The sequence below is a fragment of the Schistocerca nitens genome, chromosome 3, assembly GCF_023898315.1.
Source record: "Schistocerca nitens isolate TAMUIC-IGC-003100 chromosome 3, iqSchNite1.1, whole genome shotgun sequence".
NCBI lineage: Eukaryota > Metazoa > Arthropoda > Insecta > Orthoptera > Acrididae > Schistocerca > Schistocerca nitens.
The window spans coordinates 287,670,710-287,694,278 of record NC_064616.1 but is presented as its reverse complement, the minus strand read 5'-3'; the positions used below and the strand labels follow the sequence as shown (position 1 = coordinate 287,694,278).

At 43.7% G+C, this 23,569-nt stretch overlaps 1 protein-coding gene across 1 annotated transcript in view; it reads left to right on the top strand.

Annotated features, from left to right (window-relative positions):
- Nucleotides 1–23,569, top strand: part of LOC126249183 (inactive phospholipase C-like protein 2) — a 703,636-nt gene that overhangs the window by 321,953 nt on the left and 358,114 nt on the right. Inside the window, exon 6 of the mRNA XM_049950838.1 lies at nt 2,425–2,488. Coding sequence (XP_049806795.1) covers nt 2,425–2,488 — 64 coding nt within the window. The remainder of the gene's footprint in view (nt 1–2,424; nt 2,489–23,569) is intronic.

The following is a 23,569-nucleotide window of genomic DNA, read 5'->3' as shown; positions in this document are numbered from 1 at the left end:
TGATTCTTACCCCCACACTGATTCTTTCCAGGCAGTAAGTTGTATGTGTACTATGTTTGCTTGAAATCAGCACGTTGGTTTAGGACGAAATGTGGAACAACATAATACACACATTTTTTGTAATATGCATGCCTTTATGACTGCTCTGTACTCAAAGGCGTAAGCTGTCTATCTAAATTCATAACATGAGGACACAGTGCCGTTTCCTCTTCATCATCTCCCAAAAAGCTTATTATTTTTTAAAACAGTATTCATGGGCACCTCTTTGTTTCCCCACAGATCTTTTAAGTGTAACAGCTAACCTATTTGTTCAAGCTGAATGTTTCTCACTCGCTTCTTGATTTAGATTTCATGAAGTCTGACTTTTTCTACAGCTTCCTTCATGTTTTTTTAATCCCATCTATGTTCTCACTTCTTCAGGTTTCCTGTTAAAGAAAAAAACTTATATTATCTCTTTTATAAAGCTTAAACCGATATTGCTTCGTCGTTTACAACCTGCGCGTACTGCTATGGTGATTTTACGTTGTCATTGTTATTACTAGGGTTAAACAATATCACCGCCTACAGTATGGAGAACAATATCAGTTTTATGTAGAGACATGATAAAAATGTAATGGCACTTACATGGAAACAAAACACACCTTTCAAATACATTAAGCGTATCAGTTACGTATATTTTCGAAAAAAAAATTGCTCTGAGCACTATGGGACTTAACTTCTGAGGTCATCAGTCCCATAGACTTAGAACTACTTAAACCTAACTAACCTAAGAACATCACACACACCCATGCCCGAGGCAGGATTCTAACCTGCGACCGTAGCGGTCGCGCGGTTCCAGACTGTAGCGCCTAGAACCGCTCGGACACACCAGCCGGCGATATTTTAGAATCCGTGATTGTTAATACAATGCAAATACATAAAACAGCAACCAATCATGTATTTACATCTTTCAAGAGTTAAGTTTGTACACCGAAAGCCTCACACTTGTTTAGATTCAAAATCACCTGCATAGTTTTCTTTCTCCATATTTGACACTGCAGTGGCGCGACAAGTGCTGCCACTTGCGCTAGGGCTTAGAAATGTCTCTTTTTCCGATATTGTTCGCTGTTCGATAGCAGCTGTTTTGCCCCCGGACCATTTGTTCAAATTAAGTTGTCATTATTTTCTACAATAAATTCCTACTATCTGATTTATTCTTATTTCCGAACTTTTAACTTTTGCACGAAGAAGAGCTAGTTGTAGTGGGCACTAAAAGCTGGCCATGTTATTCTTTAGGTGCGCTCTTTTGTGCTTCATCTGTGGATCCAATTGCAGCTGTCACTAAGAAAATGTAATTTTCTGCGCTACTAAGGAGAAAAAGACGGTGAAATTTCAAGGTCGAGAAGATTCCCTGGCCGCGCGGAGTGGCCGCGCGGTTTGAGGCGCTATGTGACGGACTGGAGGTTCGAGTCCTCCCTCGGGAATGGGTGTATGTTTTGTTCTTAGCATAAGTTAATTTAACTTAGTTGAAGTAGTGTGTAAGACTAGGGACCGATGACCTCAGCAGTTGGGTCCCTTAGAAATTCACATACATTTGAACATCTTTGAAGATTCCCTTTCCAGAGATTGAAATCTTCTTCAAATCTACAGGTGTAACTAAATGCAAAACTCACTTACTGGATTGCGAATTCGGCATAGCCGCATAATAAGGTGGCACGCTGGGGAGACGAAGATTGTCTTGTTTCAGTACATTGCTGCTAATAGTCAGTTACACGGACCTGCTGAATCGTGATTTTTGGAGGTTTCACAAATTCTTACAGTCGAATGTTGGGCCTGAATGTATTTTACGCGAACTAATCAAAGAAGTGTAGATGAGTATTAATTAGTGATACTTTATCACTCTTTACTTTGTTGTATCTAACAGAATTTTCGCTGTTGTTTAATCCACTTTTATAATCTCATTTTCAGTGTCAACTGAAAGTCTGCGACACACGTTTTTAATTTTTTGTGAATATTTTTAGTTTTATTTTCTACTTGTTGCATTGGCTGGATTCAGTCATATTACAAGTAATTTAGAATTTAAGTCAAAACAATGACATCCATAATCATTTAAACAAAATAAAAAGTACTTTGAATGCCCTAATGTAGTTTACCTTTTAGGTATCAAAGAAATCTACCTTACAGAAAAAAATTGAATGTACAAGTAATATTCCTTTAAGGTAGGATAAGTTTTGTGTATATCCTGTAAAATTTAGTCATTGGGACGCGACGCGCTTCAAATTCACTTAATCAGTTACATCAGAAATGACTATTTCAGAATTTTTCTTCCTCTTCGATGCAATGCTGCGGCCACCCTTATTACTCCGCACACTGATTTGGTCATAAATATAAGAGAATGACAAAATGTATGTTATTTGCTGTAACAATGTTTTCCTCGTGTTACAGGTTCGCACGCAGAGACTTTTTCACGGCTTATGACCTGCTCTTCTTCTTGGCAGGCGAACAGGGAGTAAGTACATCTTCTGACCAATATCTAGCTTGCTGTCTTGATTCGAAAACTCATACTTGTTCTTTAAATAATACGAGCCGACTGCACATTGGGAAGTAGAAAGCCTTGTTTAACTTCATATAACATCCGTACACATTTCTCGGGCCATATTATAGGGCCGTACCGTGAATAAAGAAGTGGAAGTCCACCTGTCATACAAAAGGCTCAAGTGAACTATCAGATACCGGTTGTCGGTTTCATCCGTTAATTCAGTGTTGTTGAGATGTCTAGCATCACACATCTTTAAACTGAAAGAGAACAGAACAATAGAACTATATTTTTACGTCTATACTACTTTTTGAGGTGTAGGCTGTGGTAACGTACTGATCTGTAGTGTAGCCCAAAGTCTTGATTAGGTTGACAGGTGGCAATTTGGTTGTGGGGTAGCGTAGCGGTATCAAAGGCTTCAGTTACTCCGAGTAAACTCAACCCCCTCATTCAGTGCTACATCCAGATTTTCTTACTATTTATTTGCCCTCACTGTAAATTTGCAGCTATCTTTTCCAACGAAGAGTCCTAACTGAAACCTAAAATTGTACAGATCGAACGCTACATATACATAAATGAACTGGCGGACAGGGTAGACAGCAATCTGCAGTTGTTTGCTGATGATGCTGTGGTGTAGGGGAAGGCGTCGAATTGGAGTGACTGTATAGGAAGGTACAAAAGATTTAGACAAAATTTCTAGTTGGTGTGATGAATGGCAGCCGGCTCTAAATGTAGAGAAATGTAAGTTAATGCTGATGAATAGGAAAAACAAACCCGTAATGTTCAGATAAATTGTTAGTAGTGTCCTGTTTGACACAGTCACGTCGTTTAAATAACTGGACGAAACGTTGGGCATCCATTACAGAAGGGAGGCGGCAACACAGGTAGCGGAGGCTGTGTAGAGTGGATTGGGCGGTTTTTCAGTTTAGAGGGTCTTGGGAAGTACAGAAAGGGCTTCAGTCTCAAAGGGTGTAAGTGAAACACATGACGAGGGTAGACCTAAGATCAATCGTTATTATAGTCGTAAATTGTCGCAACGGTGTTGGGAAGAAACAAGGGCTCCAATCGCGAACACAAAACACTGAATCTCAAAACCTTTACAGGTACTGAAAGCTGGCTAAAGCCGGAGATATGTTCAGTTGAAATATTTACAAAGGACCTAACGGTGTTCAGTAGGCATAGATAAAATACAGTTGGTACTGGAGTATTTATTGCTGTTAGAAGTACCTGATCTTGTAGTGGAATCGAAGTCAATGCTTCCTATAGTTATCCTTCACAGCCGGAATAAATTAATAATTGTTTCTCTTAGCGTCCCACCCCTTCCCCAACCCTCACCGCGACTCAGATGATGCAGTTGTTGAAACGTTCAAAGAATACTTGAGTATCATCTGAAATAGATACCCCACTCATATCGTTACAGCTGGTGGTGACTTCAGTCTGTCCTCCACATGTTGGCGAAAATACGCTTCCAGAAAAAAAAAGATATTACATCCTTTTAGAGGTTTCTCATTCACTCAAGATTTATTGTTGCAACAGTGCATATGAGTACATGAAATGATTACATTTAAAGATCAGTAGCACAAGCTGTTCTGAAGTTCCAGGTATCGACCCATGCTAAAACGCCCATATTAGTGCGTGATGTAGCCTTCATGGGTGGCAATGCAAGCGCTGACTCTGGGATACAATCGGTCGCAAAGATGACGAATTCTTTCCTGGGATACATTATACCATGCCTGCTCCACTTGTTAACGAAGTAAGAGTTGTTGGTTAACGAGTCGTTCGAGACAACTGCGGAGATAACACTGGCCACAGAGGTTGCTGCACGTCTTGTAGGGGACGTCGAGTTTCACAAGTAGTGTGTGGGGGATGGGGGAGTATTATCCTGTTGGAACAACGCATCACCTTCGTGTTGGAAGAACGGAAAAAGAACGGGTCTAACAACATTCTGCACGTACCGACTACTGGTTAGCGGCCCCTCCAGAATCACCAAAGGTCAACGAGAAATGTAGCTTATCACAATGCAGCCAGTATGTCTTGGACGAAAGCATTCTACGAGACAGCGCCCACCAGTTGTTCGTTGTACGCGCAAACTACCATCACTTGGGTACATGCAAATCTGCTTTAATCGCTGAAGGCTACGGCGCGCTTTTCCATTTCCCAAGTGATCCTCTGACGGCTGTAGTCAAACCGCGCACGTTGGTGCTGTGGCGTGAATGGGAGAGGGGCTAGAGGTGCGCATGCCCGTAGTCCCACCTAATAACTCTTTCGCAACAGCTCGTGTTAACACGTCTGGGCTTTGGTTGCTCTATGATCTGCCACTGCTGGCCTTACAATACGACGATCCTGGCGAGCATCTGTGATGCGTGGACGTCCAGAGCCTCGTCTACGGGTGTGAGAATGTTCACATGATACCAGCATCGTTGCATAACTGACACAGCACTTCCAACTTCTGTGGCAATTCTCCGAAAGGACCGTTCCTCCATTCTGAAGGCCACGATTTGACCCGTTTCAAACTCGTTAGTTGACTGTAGGAAGCAACAGTGCGTCTCCGTTGGAGGTTGCCTGCTTGCTTCACACGATTTTGCACCGTAGTGAGTGTTCTGGCTGTGACCATTTTTTATTAAGCGACAGACACAGATGGCGCTCTGGTAGCTATGCTACTACGCTATCTGTTGGCAGGTGACATTGAAAACATAATCTGTACATCTACTATCCTCCAAATGGCAAATGCCGTCATTGGATCGAAATCGATGTCGTCTTTCCAGGTGCACTATTTTTTTCCGGCAGTTTACATGCTTAAAGTCGGCGCTGGGCATAAAAAATCGTCCGAAATTGTACTACATTCTTTCTCTGAAAATTATTTTGAGGAATTAGTTCAGGAGCCCACCCAAAGTGTGAACGGTTGCGGAACCATACTTGACCTCTTAGCAATAACTAATCCTGAGGAAATAGCATAACGATACATACAGGCATTAGTGATCATAAGGTCATTACGGCAAGACCGACTACCGCAACATGTAAAGTTAATGAAAAGTTAGGTGAAAAAGTGTAGCCCATGAAAAGTAAATGTAAAATAATTGTTTAAGAAGTCAGATAAAAATTCTCTTGGCGCCCTCCTAAGAGACAGACTCACTCCTTCCAAGCTTTGTAAGTGTATACCGTATATGACTTAAGTTCAAAGAAATAGTATCGACGATAATTTAGAGTTTTATACAAAATAAGTTAACAACAGAGGAAACTGATCCCTTAAGTTACACAAAACGGGTCAGAAGACTGTTACAGAAGTAACAAAATAAACATGGCGAATTTCAAAGAACGCAAAATCACCAAAATTGGCGATGTTTCACTGAAGCTCGAAATTTATCGTGGACTTCAATTCGAATACTTTCAATAGTTTTTACAACGAATCTCTGTCGCGAAATCTGGCAGTAAATCTAGAGAAATTCTGATCGTATGTAACGCACACCAGCGGTAAGAGACAATCAGTACCTTCACAGCACGATAGCGATGATAATGTTAGCCTGCCGTTGTGGCCGAGCGGTTGTAGGCGCTTCAGTTTGGAACCGCGCGACCGCTACGGTCGCAGCTTCGAATCCTGCCTCGGGCATGGATGTGTGTGATGTCCTTAGGTTAGTTAGGTTTAAGTAGTTCTAAGTTCTAGGGGACTGATGACCTCAGATGTTAAGTCCCATACTGCTCAGAGCCAATTGACCCATTTGATGATAATGTTAACAATGACACTGCCACTAAAGCGGAGTTGCTAAACAAGATTTTCCTAAATTTTTCATCAAAGAAGATGAAGTAAATATTCCGGAATTCGAATCAAGAACAGCTGGCAACATGAGTAAATTAGAAATAGATACACACAATGTAGCGAAGCAGCTTAAACTACTTAATAAAGGCAAGGTCTTCGGTCCATATTGTATACCACTTCGGCTCCATACTAAGCAAATGTATACACCCACAGGGTCGATAAAAGATCTATATCTGAGGACTGGAAAGTTGGGCTGGTGACACCAATACATAATGGAAATAGAAATAATCTGTTGAATTACAGACCCATATCACTGACCTCAATTTGCAGTAGGATTTTGGTACATAAACTGTGTTCTAATATTATGAATTACTTCGAAGAAAACTGTCTGATGACACTTAGGCAGATTCAGAAAATATCGTTCTTGTGGGCAGCTAGCTCTTTATTCACATTTAGTAATGAGTGATATCGACAGGGGATGTCAGATTGATTCCATATTTCCATAAGGCTTTTGACACTATTCCTCACAAAGAGCTCCTAATCAGACTGCGTGTGGATTCAGAAAATATCGTTCTTGTGGGGCATAGCTAGATCTTGATTCACATTTAGTAATGAGTGATATCGACAGGGGATGTCAGATTGATTCCATATTTCCATAAGGCTTTTGACACTATTCCTCACAAAGAGCTCCTAATCAGACTGCGTGTAGATTCAGAAAATATCGTTCTTGTGGGGCACAGCTAGATCTTTATTCACATTTAGTAATGAGTGATACCGACAGGGGATGTCAGATTGATTCCATATTTCCACAAGGCTTTTGACACTATTCCTCACAAAGAGCTCCTAATCAAACTGCGTGTCGATGGACTATCGTCTTACGTGCGGATGGAATTTATGATTTCCTGTCAGAAAGGTTACAGTTCATAGTAATTGGCGAAAGTTATCGAGTAAAGCGGAAGTGATAACTGGAGTTCCCCGAGGAAATGTTATGAGCTCTCAGCTTTTCTTAATCAATATAAATGATTTAGGAGACAATCTGAGCAGCGCTCTTAGATTGTTTGTAGATGATGCTGTCGTTTACCCTTTAGTAAAGTCATTAATAGGAAAATGATTTAGACAAGGTATCTGTATAGTGCGGTAAGGTGCAATTGACTCTAAATGTTGAAAACTGTTAGTTCGTCCACGTTAGTACGAAAAGGAATCCGTTAAACTTCGATAACACAATGTATCACACAAATCTAAAAGCTGTTAATTCAATTGAATACGTATGGATCACAGTTACAAACATTTTAAACTGGATTCGATCACATAGAAAATGTTGTGTGGAAGGCGAACCAAAGACTGCATTTTATTGTCAAAACACTTCGAAGATGCAATACATCTGCCACAGAGACGAACTACACTACGTTTGTCCGTGCTCTTCTGGAATATTGCTGCGCGGTATGAGATTCTTACCAGAAGGAACTGAAGGAGGAAATAGAAAAAGTTCAAAGACGGGCAGCCAGTTTTGTATCACCGCGAAATAGGCTAGAGAGTGTCACAGATATGATACATGAGTTGGAGAGGAAATCATAAAACCAAAGCTGTTTTCCTTTGTGGCGAGATTCTTTCAGTCACCAACTTTCTCCTGCGATTGCAGAAATATTGTGTTGATATCCACCTACATAGAGAGAAATTATCATCGTTATAAAACAATTAAAATCAGAGTTCTCACGGGAAGATTAAGTTTTCGTTTTTCACGGTTGTCGTTCGCACGTGGAACGGTGGAGAAATAGATTGAAGGTGGTTCGATAACTCTCTGCAAGGCACTTAAGTGTGAATTTCAGATTAGTCATGTAGATGTAGATATGCAAGAAACCACGGTATCTAATTGTGTGTCGTATTGCACAATACTGTGTGCATGTAAAATCATTATATAATCAACTGTTTAAATAACTTTTGCACCACCTGCATATCTATTACTTGTGTAGGCTCCGGCTCAAAGCGAGCTAAGAATGAAAGAACAAGCCTAACAAAATTAAAAATAACTTTACTGTAAAATGTAAACAAAACAGTAACCAAAATAAAGACGTTCTCTTCCATGGTGCACATCTGTGAAATCAAAATCTGCTGCTAGAGAACTTTAAATACAGTGTTGCTCCACCAGGTACATCGTGACATCCACATACATATACCGCAAGGCACCGTATGGTACAGGGCAGAGAGTATCTTGTGCCACTACTAGTCATTTTCTTCCCATTTCCTCTCTCAAATAAAGGGAGGGGAAAACGACTGCCTGTATACCTGCATACAAGTCGTAATTTCTCTTATGTTATCTTCGAGGTACTTATGCGAAATTTATATTGATGGCGGTAGAATCGTCCTGCTGTCAGCCGAAAATGTCGATTTTTCAAATGTTCTCAATAGCGTTTCGCAGAAGGTACGTCGCCTTCCCTCCAGGAACTCCCATTTGAGATCACGGAGCATTTCCGTGATTCTCGCTTGCTCACTGAACCTAACGCTAACAACTCAAGATGCACACCTCTGCAGTACTTCTAAGTATTCCTTCAATCCGAGCTGGTGGGCATCCCAAACAGTTGAGCAGTACTCAAGAACTGGTAGCACAAGTGTTCTATACGCAGTCTCTTTAATAGACAAACTGCACTTTCCTTGAATTCTCCGAATAAGAGAAGTCGGCCATTGGACATTACAGTATTGGTTTTCGTACTCATCTCCATCAACTATGTTTCCTTACATTTAGATCAAGTTGTTGTTTATTTATTCTCGAATCAGAAGCATACTAATTTACAGTTGCCATACACCTCAATAAATATATACACACAAATTGTATTTATATTTCATGTGCCCAGTACTTTGCAACCTCCAAGGCGCTTGGAGTGGCTTGCAGGAGATCAATCTTCGTGCAAGATGTAGGGCACAAAAGGCACTGGAGCATGTGGCTTGTGGTTTGTTCTTGTCCACAATCACAGGACGTATCTTGTGTTATGAAGCCCCATCTCTTCAGGTTGTTTCTGGATCGTCCAACTCCTGATCGTAATCTGTTTAAAGATTTCCACACCAGCCAGCTCTCGTTGTGTCCAGGTGGTAGTTCTTGAACTTCTGGGTCTGCAGGTAAGGCGTCGACTTCTTCCATAACTCCAGCCTTGCCTTCTCTGGTGAAATGGTGAGCTTCTCGGACGTTCTCAGGAAGCTCTTTCGCGATCTCAGACTTTGCTGTGGTGGATTATGTCCGTGCAGTGGATGGGCACTGTCCTGTTCCACTTTCAGTCTCTCATTGTTGGCAGCCACTGTTCTGCGTATCCATGGTGGCGCCATTCCAGCCAGGCAGTAGAGCTTACCAGTTGGGGTAGGTCTTAAGCAACCTGTGATCAACCTGCAGGTTTCGTTCCTTTTCAGGACCGCAGTTGACCATCATATCGATGAATATAGAAGTTGTTGTTAACAATATCATATAGAAAATCTAAGTCATCTTGTATCCTCTGAAAGTTGCTCAAAGACGACACATTCCCGTGCACCACAGCATCATCAGCAAACAGTAGCAGATTGCTTCTCATCCTATCCGTCCGATCGTTTGTGTATATAGAGAACAAGAACGGTCCCATTGCACTTCCCTGGTGCACTCCTGATGATAAAGCTATCACTGATCTGGCATCTGTTACTTAAGAAGTCTTCGAGTCACTCACATATCTGAGATCCTATGCCGACCACTGAAAGGGAGGTGAGGGTCATCTGTGACGTCTTCCAACTGTGAAAGCTCCCAGACTTGATAACATCATGGGCCAAGCTCTCAAAGCACTGCCAGCGATGGCGATTACCTACATCGCGGGGCTGTTCAACATCGTGCTCACCCAGAAGCATTGTCCTCATCCTTGGAAACATGTGGTTGTGGTGGCCATGCCGAAGTTTGGGAAATATAGGAAGGACCGTACCAGTTATATACCCATAAGTGTCCTCCTGATGATCAGCAAGATTATCTTCCTCGCACGACTCAACTTGCAAATGAAGGAAGGCAGCACTCTGACATTCAGCAGTTGTTATGCGTTGTTGAGAAGGCTACCCTCGCTTTCAACAATAAAGAATATTGTGGAACCATATTTTAGATGTATCAAAGGCTTTGACAGCGTATGGCATCGTGGCCTGTTTTATAAGCTCTTTGTACAGCACCTCCTTCAAGCGTTTGTCGAACCCATCCGCAGTGAAACACTGCACCTTCACCGTTCATGCTGGAGAGTGTATACGCCAGCGACGCGCAGCGCTTCGTTTTAGGTCCAGTGCTGTATATAGGCTACACAGGAGACCTCCCGAAGTCGCCCAGAGTCATCAACAAATGGCTCTGAGCACTATGGGACTCAACTGCTGTGGTCATTAGTCCCCTAGAACTTAGAACTACTTAAACCTAACTAACCTAAGGACATCACACACATCCATGCCCGAGGCAGGATTCGAACCTGCGACCGTAGCAGTCGCACGGTTCCGGACTGCGCGCCTAGAACCGCGAGACCACCGCGGCCAGTCATCAACACCATATACGCTGGTGACACTGCACGTCTCATGTGCACCAGGTTGTCAGTTGCTGTGCGTCGCTGACTCCAAGTAGCTTGCCTCCAGCTTGAAAAATGGGGTGTGAATTTGAGAGTCGGTTTCAATGCTGCCAAAAGCCAAAGTATGGTCCTGACCAAACGTTGTCCACAAGTGGTCGCCAACGTAGTGCCCTTTGGGCATTCAATTGAATGTGCCATATCTTCGAAGTACCTGGCGATCTTGTTAGATCAGAAACTCACATGAAAGGAGAACATTCGCCATGTGCATAAGCAAATAACGCATTGGTTTCATGCACTATATCCACTGTTCAGTGAGAGGTTTTCACTGTCGGTCAGTTGTGGTCGCTATATGAATATTCGGCCAATCATGAACTATGTCATCAAAGTTGGGGAAATGTAGGTGCTAGCCACATCGAGCCACTACAGGCTATCCAAAACAAAACCCTGCGCCAAGTGTTCCATGTGGCCCACGACTTTCTGGAACACTATCTGCATGACATGGCCAGAAAGCCCTACGTACGAGAATGAGTCATATGAAAACCTTGAATTCGTAATAAAAAATCGAAATTTCGCGCCGTTATCCTGTAAGTTGGTAAGCGTGCTACAAACAGCGTGCGGAATGGCCTGTAGGTGGCAGCATAGTGCAGATGCACACATACCGTCGCAGTATCAGTATACAGATGGCCGTCCCACTTGCGTCTTGCACCAGGGAGGAACAGAGTTCTGCTATTCGGTTTCTGCGTAGTGAAGCTGGGAAACCTATTGAAATTCATCGACTAATGAAGGTTCAGTACGGTGGTGCATGTTTGCCACAGCAACAAGTCTACGAATGGAGTAGGAAGTTCGCAAATGGTATGACTTCAGTGGAAGATGCTCCTCGTCCAGGTCAGGCACAACGTGTTGTGACTCCACAGAACATTGCAGCAGTTGAAGCCATAGTGAAGGAAAACCGCTGAGTGACACTGAATGACATTGCAGCATGTTTGCAGATTAGTCATTGGTCAGCACACCACATTGTGCATGATGTGCTCCAGTTTCACAAAGTGTCTGCAAGATGGGTGCCACAGCAGCTGACTCCTGAAATGAGAACGACGTGTTGAAGCTTGTGAAGAACTTCTTCGGCGCTTTTAACGAGAAGCTGATGGCTTCCTTGCAAGAAACGTTACTGGGGACGAAACCTGGGCTCACTTCCACCAACCGGAAACGAAGAGAGCGAGCAGGAAATGGCGCCATTCCTTATTACCAAAACCAAAGAAGTTTCGAACAGAACCATCAGCAGGGAAGGTTGTGCTGACTCTCTTTTGGGACGATAAAGGCGTCATTTTAGAGCATTACATGCCTAGACGGACCACTGTCACCAGTGCATCGTACGCAGATCTCCTAAAAAATCATCTGCGGCCTGCAATCAAATCATAGCGATATGGATTGTTGTCAGCAGGTGTCCTTTTGCAACATGACAATGCAAGGCCCCACACTGCCCGTACAATAGTTGCAACAATCGCAGACCTGCATTTTGAGTGTCTTCCTAATCCACCATACTCACCAGACCTTACCCCAAGTGATTTCCATATGTTTGGACCACTCAAATACGCAGTAGGAGAAAAGGAACTTCCGTTCTGATGAGGTACGCCACGCGGTGCACGAGTGGTTGCGCAGACTACCAAAAGAATTTTTTCCTAAAGGAATTTATGCAGTTTGTAGGCGCTGGAGGACTTGCATTGAGCATGGGGGAGATTAAGTTGAAATGTGATACAGCTTTGTACCACTTCTGCACAGTCCGGCCATCCTGATTTAGGTTTTCCGTGATTTCCCTAAATCGCTCCAGGCAAATGCCGGGATGGTTCCTTTGAAAAGGGCACGGCCGACTTCCTTCCCCATCCTTCCCTAATCCGATGAGACCGATGACCTCGCTGTCTGGTCTCCTTCCCCAAACAACCCCACCCCAAATTTTGCACAGTAAATAATATTTTAAAATATACTTAAGGTTTTCATTTGACTCACCCTCGTACTTGATAGATGCCAACGCACAGCGAGAGACTCTGCATAAAGTGCTGGCTTTCCCAGAACCCCCTCATCCGCCAGTTACGGGGAGAAACGACAAGCGGCCAGTGGTAGGTAGCGCTCAGCGACATTCAGTTAACGTCAGATGGGACGTGCACCCAAGACGACACCAAATACATGATAAGCCAAACCACGTATCATAATACAGGACTATAGCTGAAAAGCCCCAAGGATAGTGCTACTATAAGCTCGTTGCGTGTTTGCTGTCACGACCCAAAGAAGCGTGCACACTAATTCCCTCTGTTAGGCAATTCACGAGTGTGGCGACAGGAAGGGAATCTGGCCACGAGATTAAATCAAATAAATTTACCAAACCTTGAGTGCAGTGGACCACGTACTAAGTCACGGTTAACTCAAACACCCAAACCTCCAGATGACAGACAGTTAGATCAGTACTAAACGGATATCGAGTATCCGCCAAAACTACAATATAGTTGAATGTTTTTTATTCCAGTCTTTCATCACAAAATCAATTCTTTAGACGATGACCGGTTTCAGTCCGTAATGACCATCCACAGATCTGTAATATACAAATATATATATATACCTAGTGAGCAGTGTGTCTTTCAACATAATACAGCGACACGTATCACAATATACTATCATACAACCAGGGAAATGTACAGATAAAATATGATAAAACGTACCTTTTTTACACCATGTCCTAAAGTGATAAGGCCATAATGGCATTGTCAAAACATATAAATACAATAAGCACAGCATCGTCGCATAGATCTAAAATAAGGTGTAGAATAGGCCACATCGTCCACACAGTCATTACTGCAACTGGCTACTGCAGTACAGTAGCTACCAGAAATCTGTTTCTTTACATCCTCCCCAGATGTCGCTACTGTGTGCTTAGATCATTTATGCAAAAAACATAATCTGATAAAAACACATTATGTAAAATACATGTAGCAGACTTTTAAAATGTATAACTATCATAGAAACCTATTGTGATACATTAAAGACGCATACAGTTACCCATATACACTCCTGGAAATGGAAAAAAGAACACATTGACACCGGTGTGTCAGACCCACCATACTTGCTCCGGACACTGCGAGAGGGCTGTACAAGCAATGATCACACGCACGGCACAGCGGACACACCAGGAACCGCGGTGTTGGCCGTCGAATGGCGCTAGCTGCGCAGCATTTGTGCACCGCCGCCGTCAGTGTCAGCCAGTTTGCCGTGGCATACGGAGCTCCATCGCAGTCTTTAACACTGGTAGCATGCCGCGACAGCGTGGACGTGAACCGTATGTGCAGTTGACGGACTTTGAGCGAGGGCGTATAGTGGGCATGCGGGAGGCCGGGTGGACGTACCGCCGAATTGCTCAACAAGTGGGGCGTGAGGTCTCCACAGTACATCGATGTTGTCGCCAGTGGTCGGCGGAAGGTGCACGTGCCCGTCGACCTGGGACCGGACCGCAGCGACGCACGGATGCACGCCAAGACCGTAGGATCCTACGCAGTGCCGTAGGGGACCGCACCGCCACTTCCCAGCAAATTAGGGACACTGTTGCTCCTGGGGTATCGGCGAGGACCATTCGCAACCGTCTCCATGAAGCTGGGCTACGGTCCCGCACACCGTTAGGCCGTCTTCCGCTCACGCCCCAACATCGTGCAGCCCGCCTCCAGTGGTGTCGCGACAGGCGTGAATGGAGGGACGAATGGAGACGTGTCGTCTTCAGCGATGAGAGTCCCTTCTGCCTTGGTGCCAATGATGGTCGTATGCGTGTTTGGCGCCGTGCAGGTGAGTGCCACAATCAGGACTGCATACGACCGAGGCACACAGGGACAACATCCGGCATCATGGTGTGGGGAGCGATCTCCTACACTGGCCGTACACCACTGGTGATCGTCGAGGGGACACTGAATAGTGCACGGTACATCCAAACCGTCATCGAACCCATCGTTCTACCATTCCTAGACCGGCAAGGGAACTTGCTGTTCCAACAGGACAATGCACGTCCGCATGTATCCCGTGCCACCCAACGTGCTCTAGAAGGTGTAAGTCAACTACCCTGGCCAGCAAGATCTCCGGATCTGTCCCCCATTGAGCATGTTTGGGACTGGATGAAGCGTCGTCTCACGCGGTCTGCACGTCCAGCACGAACGCTGGTCCAACTGAGGCGCCAGGTGGAAATGGCATGGCAAGCCGTTCCACAGGACTACATCCAGCATCTCTACGATCGTCTCCATGGGAGAATAGCAGCCTGCATTGCTGCGAAAGGTGGATATACACTGTACTAGTGGCGACATTGTGCATGCTCTGTTGCCTGTGTCTATGTGCCTGTGGTTCTGTCAGTGTGATCATGTGATGTATCTGACCCCAGGAATGTGTCAATAAAGTTTCCCCTTCCTGGGACAATGAATTCACGGTGTTCTTATTTCAATTTCCAGGAGTGTACAATTATTAAAAGGAAATATATGAATAGAATAGAACCTATCCTTTTTATGGTGAATTTAAGGTCAACAATTAATACATGTGACACATTGACTGTAGCAACCTATAAATTGCCTATGAAAGATAAAATGTCATGACAGTTGAAAAAAAGGACAGATCAATGATAGTTTGTGCTATGTGCTGTCATCCAGGGCATGTGCATAAACGATACATAATAAGTAACACCTTACCTAGCGAGCACAAGAAAAGCATAACTGTGAGCGTCTGTCATGTGGAGCTCCTGTGGGGAATTCGATAGAGCGGACGTGGCCAAGAATTCCCCCCACTCCCACGCCACACTGTCTGAGCGAATGGAGGGGAAGGAGGGGGGAACTGCAAATGCGTCGCATTTAAATGGCAATGGAATACACTGCGTACGACTTGGTTTTAGCCGGCCGAGGTGGCCGAGCGGTTCTAGGCGCTACAGTCTGGAACCGCGCGACTGCTACGGTCGCAGATTCGAATCCTGCCTCGGGCATGGATGTGTATGATGTCCTTAGGTTAGTTAGGTTTAAGTAGTTCTAAGTCTAAGGGACTGATGACCTCAGATGTTAAGTCCCATAGTGCTCAGAGCCATTTGACCATTTTTATTTAGTTTCATAACCGAAAAAACGTCTCGCACGCATTTGTCGGAATGTTGTAGCACTTTTGTAACCTTATTATGGAAATGTGGAACCTCTACCTAAGGGAAGCAATGTAGAAATTCTGGAGTGCTCTAAAACGGGAATTACCCTGTAGATCAGTCAGTATCATCTATAAATGAACAGGAGCACTTTCAACTGAAACGGCAAACAGTCTGGAAAACGGCTAGAAAACAGATGTAATATTGGCAGTGTCCTCAAAAAGTTTAGAAAACTATCCTTGAAATTCTTTCAAGGCCGCCATGAATTCTTCAAGCCTCACGTTCTCTTTAACACCAGTGAGCACAGGGAACTGCATTGTGTGTGTCAGAATATGTCGCTTCTACAACGCGAGTATCTTCTTAAATGCATCCTCATGAAATTGGAGAGAAGTTGTTTCTCACATAGCGGGGTTTAACTGTAGGCAGTGTACAGTCAAGTCCACTTAAAACGCGAGACCTGCTATCCATTCTGCATGTTATAATGTTCGTTTCTGCGCTCCTATTTCCTTCATAACTTCAACAATAGCGAGTTTTAAATTGAAAAACCGTTCCAGGTATACCCCTTGACTTAACCAACATATAATTTAGTATATGAGCGCTTAGTGTCTGTTCTTTCGGGCATGCGGATGCACATTTACTTTCGACATCCAGCGGGAATCTAAAATTGGCGAGCATAGAGAACATGGACGTGGACCGTGGCTGGGTGGCGCTAGGTGGGAATGTGGATCTGCAGAAGTAGTCTTCACACATGTAATAAACACTGCGTGCGGGCGGTGTAGTAGTTAACACAACTGCCTAGTAAGCAGGAGATACTGCGTTCGAGTCCCTGTCTGGCACAAATTTTCACTCGTCGCCACCGATTCTGCACAAAGTCCCAATGCAACTGATATCTTTCGTTACTTCCATTTCCTTTCTTCCCCCGTCTCCCTTCAATTTACATAACATTAACTAACACATTTTGCAGTAAACATGAAGTCTCCCTGTTCTTCGTCCAGTTCCGTTTTGACACCGTTCCTCACAAGCGACTTCTAATCAAGCTGCGGGCCTATGGGATATCGTCTCAGCTGTGCGACTGGATTCGTGATTCCCTGTCAGGAAGGTCGCAGTTCGTAGTAATAGACGGCAAATCATCAAGTAAAACTGAAGTGATATCAGGTGTTCCCCAGGGAAGCGTCCTGGGACCTCTGCTGTTCCTGATCTATATAAATGACCTGGGTGACAATCTGAGCAGATCTCTTAGGTTGTTCGCAGATGATGCTGTAATTTACCGTCTAGTAAGGTCATCCGAAGACCAGTATCAGTTGCAAAGCGATTTAGAAAAGATTGCTATATGGTGTGGCAGGTGGCAGTTGACGCTAAATAACGAAAAGTGTCAGGTGATCCACATGAGTTCCAAAAGAAATCCGTTGGAATTCGATTACTCGATAAATAGTACAATTCTCAAGGCTGTCAATTCAACTAAGTACCTGGGTGTTAAAATTACCAACAACTTCAGTTGGAAAGACCACATAGATAATATTGCGGGGAAGGCGAGCCAAAGGTTGCGTTTCATTGGCAGGACACTTAGAAGATGCAACAAGTCCACTAAAGAGTCAGCTTACACTACACTCGTTCGTCCTCAGAATATTGCTGCGCGGTGTGGGATCCTTACCAGGTGGAATTGACGGAGTACATCGAAAGGGCAAAAAAGGGCAGCTCGTTTTGTATTATGACGTAATAGGGGGGAGAAAGTGGCAGATGTGATACGCGAATTGGGATGGAAGTCATTACAGCAAAGACGTTTTTCGTCGCGGCGAGATCTATTTACGAAATTTCAGTCACGACCTTTCTCTTCCGAATGCGAAAATATTTTGTTAAACCCAACCTACATAGATAGGAATGATCTTCAAAATAAAATAAGAGAAATCAGAGCTCGAACAGAAAGGTTTAGGTGTTCGTTTTTCCCGCGCGCTGTTCGGGAGTGGAATGGTAGAGAGATAGTATGATTGTGGTTCGACGAACCCTCTGCCAAGCACTTAAATGTGAATTGCAGAGTAGTCATGTAGATGAAACCGTTGCAACTAAGAGTGGAACAATGTGTAAAATTTCAGAAATTTAACTTTTGGTACCACCAGTTTCTCCTAGTTCTCCATGCCTGCAAATTTAGCGCAAAGTGCGTCTAGATGTACAGAACAGTGAACCCCATCTTTCTATTGCTGTAATTATATGCTCTTTTATTGTCAGCTAAATCCTTAAATTCTTCCTGCACGATATTGTAACGTCGTTTCATAATAATAATAGTAATTATTATTATTATAATTACAATTATAATAATAACAATAAGCATAATTATAATTATTACTAGTATTATTTACGCACATGTGTTGCAGTTGTCTGTCTATTCTTCTGTTCGGATTGTTTACGTTTATTCTGTGCAACCTCAAATGTACTATACAGGTTTGATACTTTCAGATAAACGAGGCGGAAGAGGACTGCCAATAGAACGTTGCTGTGAACTCTGAACAGTCATTTTACAAATAAGAATCGTGTTGTCCCAAATAACAGTTTCACACATACTACAGTACAAAACCTGGCACGACCAGGGTTCGAACCTGGGACCCAGTTACGACAAACTAACTCTCTACCGACTTCCCCACGGGAGCTCTACACGACAGACTTTCACAGTTATGATCTTCCCGTGGTCCATAGGTCAGGTGTTCTTACTTACAGTTTATACACGTTCTGCGAGACGACATCACATAGCACAAACCATATCGGGGTTTTGGTTGATACTCTGTCGATGTACAACGTTCGGTACCGAACTGAACCACTGACATGTTGAGATTTCGGTGTAAGTAAACGAAGTAGTAGAAGTAGAAATTCAGAATTTGCTGCCTATGAGCGCAGAACATGGACTCCCTGGTACACGCGGCGCTCGGGGACCACAGCACAGCTACGACACCTGAAGATGGGCTTATAACAGTCCGAAACCGGTCGTGTGAAAGTAAATATATTTACAACTGAAGCGGTATTTTCAACCTCTGCTAAAATGCTCGGCTGCGGATGTTCTTCCAACAGCATTCTTTGTGGTTAGGCTACAATCCTTTCTCACTCACATCTCAAATACTGCTTCCCTGTCGTGTCCTTCGACTTCGATAACTGCAGTCTGGTTTCTACACAACTTGCAGATAACATTTCGCTCTCTCTATTTTATCCTTACTACTTTCAGATTTTAAAACAGTGTATGACAGTCTAAATTGTAAAACGTTTTTTGTAAATTTACAAGTGCTTTAAATTTAACTTTGCCTTTCTTTAACCTGTCTTCCAGCGTGAGTCACAGGATCAGTATAGCCGCGGATATTCCTACATTTCTCCGAAGCCCACACTGATCTTTCCTGAGGTCGACGTCTGCGAGTTTTTCCATTCTTCCGTAAATAATTCGTGTCAGTATTTTGCAAGTGTAACTTGTCAAAACATAGTTCGGTAATATTGACACCTGCCGACACCTGACTTCTTTGAAAGTGGAATTATTAGAGTCTTTTCGAACTCTGTGGGTATTTCGCCTTTCTCTTATATATTCTATATCAGATGGAACAATTGTGTCATGGCTGGCTCTCCCAACGTTTTCAATAATTCCAAAGGAATGTCGTCTACTCCAAAGGCGTTTCTCGACATTGGTTTTTCTGTGCTCTATCAGTGCCGACTCATATCGCCCATCTCATCTTTATCTATTTCCCCTTCCCTTCCTATAATTTTGTCTTTTAGTTTGTTTCTGTCACAGAGACCCCCTATGAACTATCCGATCAAAAGCATCCGGCCACCGCTATGTAATGCGCGATCGACCATTAGATGTCACCGGAGGCGGACACGCCCGTATAAAAAGAGGCTGGGAGCATAGTGTTGTTAGTAGAAAGGCTCGGTCAGGAGAGCTTAGTGACTTCGAACGTGGACTAGTCATTGGATGTCACCCGAGTAAAAAATCCGTCAGTGACATGTCAACCCTTACAAAGCTGCCCAAGTCGACTGTTCGTGATGTGTCAAGTGTAAACGCAAAGTAACAACAAGATTTATGTTAAGACCAGGCATACCTCATATACTTATATGGATATGGTGTCTGTTCTTTCGGAGATGTACTCTATACGTAATTCTAAATTTAGGCACACCTCATGTCCTGACGTACGGGGACCGTCGAACATTGGGGCAGACGGTTGTAAAAAATTGCATCATTTAAGCGGAAGGAATCACTCGTGTGTTACATAGTAGTTCAGGTAGCACAATGACTGCGCGTAGGAAGTAGAAAAGAAAAATAGGTGCAGTGGTAGAGCAGCTTCTTATAAGGCACACATTTCTGTGGCAAATGCTAAGAGACGCATGAGGTGGAGTAAAGCGCGACGTTACTGGACAGCGTATGACCGAAAACGGGTGATTTGGAGTGATGTATCACTGCACTGTGGCCACCCATGGAAGGTTTTAAGGTTTGCGAATGTCTGGAAAACGTTATCTCACATCGCGCGTATTGCCAAAGTGAGTTATGGAGAATGTGGTATTGTGTTACAGGGGTGTTTTTTGTGATTATGCTACGTTCCAATTAACAAAACGCTAAATGCGGAAGGAATGTAACACATTTTACAGCATTATGTACTGCGTACAGTACAGGAGCAATTCGAGAGATGATTATTGTTTCCATCAGCATGACAATACACCCGGTCATAAAACAGCAGCTGTGAGCCATTGGTTTGTGGGCAATAACGTTCCTCAAATGGACTGGTCTACCTATAGATCGGACCTAAAGCCATCGGAACACCTTTGGGAATAATCAAAACGTCGGCTTCGATCCAGACCCAGCGTTCAACATCACTACGTTCTCCGGTTTGCTCTTGAGGAAGATTGGGCTGTCATTCCTGTACAGACATTCGAACACCTCAGCAATCTTCAAGTCGTCATGAAGTCGGTGTGGACAGACCCCATATTAATGTCCACTAATAGGTGTCCCTAAACTTTTTATCAGATAGCGTATCTCTCTTCCACCTCTTAGACTTCTCTTCTTTTTTTTTTTTTTTTTTAGTAAGGATTTACACTGAAGAGCCAAAGAAACTGGTACACCTGCATAATATAGTGTTGGGCCCCCGAGAGCACGCAGAAGTGCCGCAGCACGACGTGGCATGGACTCTGCTAATATTCGAAGTAGTGTTGGAGGGATCTGACACAATGAATCCTCCCATATCTGTCCATAAATCCCTAAGAGTACGAGCGGATGGAGATCTCTTCTGAACAGCACGTTGCAAGGCATCCCAGATATGATCAATAATGCTCATGTCTGTGGAAGTGTTTAAACTCAGAAGAGTGTTCCTGGAGCTACTCTGTAGCAATTCTGGATGTGTGAGGTGTCACATTGTCCTGCTGGAATTGCCCAAGCACGTCGGAATGCAAAATGGACATGAATGGATGCAGGTGATCAGACAGGATGCTTACGTACGTATCACCTGTCAGAGTCGCATCTATACGTATAAGGGGCCTCATATCACTCCAGATGCACACGCATCACACCATTACAGATCCTCCACCCGCTTGAACAGTCCCCTGCTGACATTCAGGCTCCATGGATTCATGAGGTTGTCTCCATACCCGTACACGTCCATCCGCTCGGCACAATTTCAAACTAGACTCGTCCGACCAGGCAACGTTTTGCAATCAACAGTCCAATGTCGGTGTTGAGGGGCCTAGACGGGGCGTAAAGCTTTGCGTCGTGCAGTCATCAAGGGTACACGAGTGGGCCTTCGTCTCCGAAAACCCATATCGATTATGTTTCGTTGAAGGGTTCGTACGCTGACGCTTGTTAATGGCCCAGCACTGAATCTGCAGCAATTTGCGGAAGGGTTGCACTTCTGTCACGTTGAACAATTGTCTTCAGTCTTCATTGGTCTCGTTCTTGCAGGATATTTTTCTGGTCACAGCTATGTCGGAGATTTATTGTTTTGCCGGATTCCTGATATTAATTGCACACTCGTGAAATGGTCTTACGGAAAAATCCCCACTTCATCGTTACCTCGGAGATGCTGTGTCCCGTCGCTCGTGCTCCGACTACAACGCCATGTTCAAACTCTTTTAAATCTTGATAACCTGCCATTGTAGCAGCCGTAACTGATCTGACAACTGCGCCAGACACGTTTTTTTCGTAGGTGGGCGTTGCCGACCGCTGCACCGTATCCTGCCTGTTTACATATTTCTGTATTTGAATACTCATGGCTATACCAGTTTCATTGGCGCTTCAGTGTAATATTCATAAGGTACTTCTTTTTCCCCTAAATCTTTCTTTAAATCTCCTACAGGCGGCGTCTATGCTACTCCAGCATACTTCTACAGCCTTTCATTTCATATTCTGCCATTCTTGCGTTAGAATTTTCCTCTCCTGGTCAATCTTTTTTTTTTACGTCTGCATTTAATTTTTCCTGCTTTATGTGCTGTAGATTTTTTTCTCGCTTCCCGCGCCCAGGGTCCCGCGTTCGATTCCCGGCGATGTCAGGAAGTTTCTCTGCCTAGTGATGAATGGGTGTTGTGTGTTCTTCGTCATCATTGACGCACCCAAGTCGCCGAAGTGGCGTCAACTGAAAAGAACTTCCAATACCGTGGCCGAACTTCCCCGCATGGGGTCTCCCGGCCAACAACGCCATACGATCATTTCATTTCTTTTTTTTTTCCAAGGATTTTACTGGGTCTTCTCTTTTTGACTATTTGGTCCTTTGCTGTCTTCAGTATTTCGTCTCGCAAAGCTACCCTTTGGTCTTCTTATGTGTTCCTTTCCCCTGTTTCAATCAATCCTTGCGTAAAGTTCTCTTCGTAACTCTCCATAACCAGTTAGTTATTTTAATTTTTCTAGATGCTGTTTCCTAAGTTCGAAACCGTTGTGCAGTTCTCTTAGTTTCCGTTTACAATTAATAACAAATAAATTATGATGAGAATCCACATACACGTCTGGAAATATTTTGCAATTACGAATCCGATTCCGAAATCTCTGTCTTACCGTTACATAATCTATCTAATAACATCCCGATGTCTTGAACATATATAAAACTCTGTCATAATTCTGAAACCAAGTACCTAAATGTCCTGGGCGAAATTATATCAGGTGTCTTCTCTTTTATTTCCTCTCCACCAGTCCAGGTACTCCTACTACAGTTCCTGACAAAAAATAGAAGCACCGACAAGGCGAGGAGGAACCGAATAATGAAACTTCATGAGTTGAGAGGTTTGTTGTTGTTGTGGTCTTCAGTCCTGAGACTGGTTTGATGCAGCTCTCCATGCTGCTCTATCCTGTGCAAGCTTCTTCATCTCCCAGTACCTACTGCAGCCTACATCCTTCTGAATCTGCTTAGTGTATTCATCTCTTGGTCTCCCTCTACGATTTTTACCCTACACGCTGCCCTCCAATGCTAAATTTGTGATCCCTTGATGCCTCAAGACATGTCCTACCAACCGATCCCTTCTTCTAGTCAAGTTGTCCCACAAACTTCTCTTCTCCCCAATCCTATTCAATACCTCCTCATTAGTTACGTGATCTACCAACCTTATGTTCAGCATTCTTCTGTAGCACCACATTTCGAAAGCTTCTATTCTCTTCTTGTCCAAACTAGTTATCGTCCATGTTT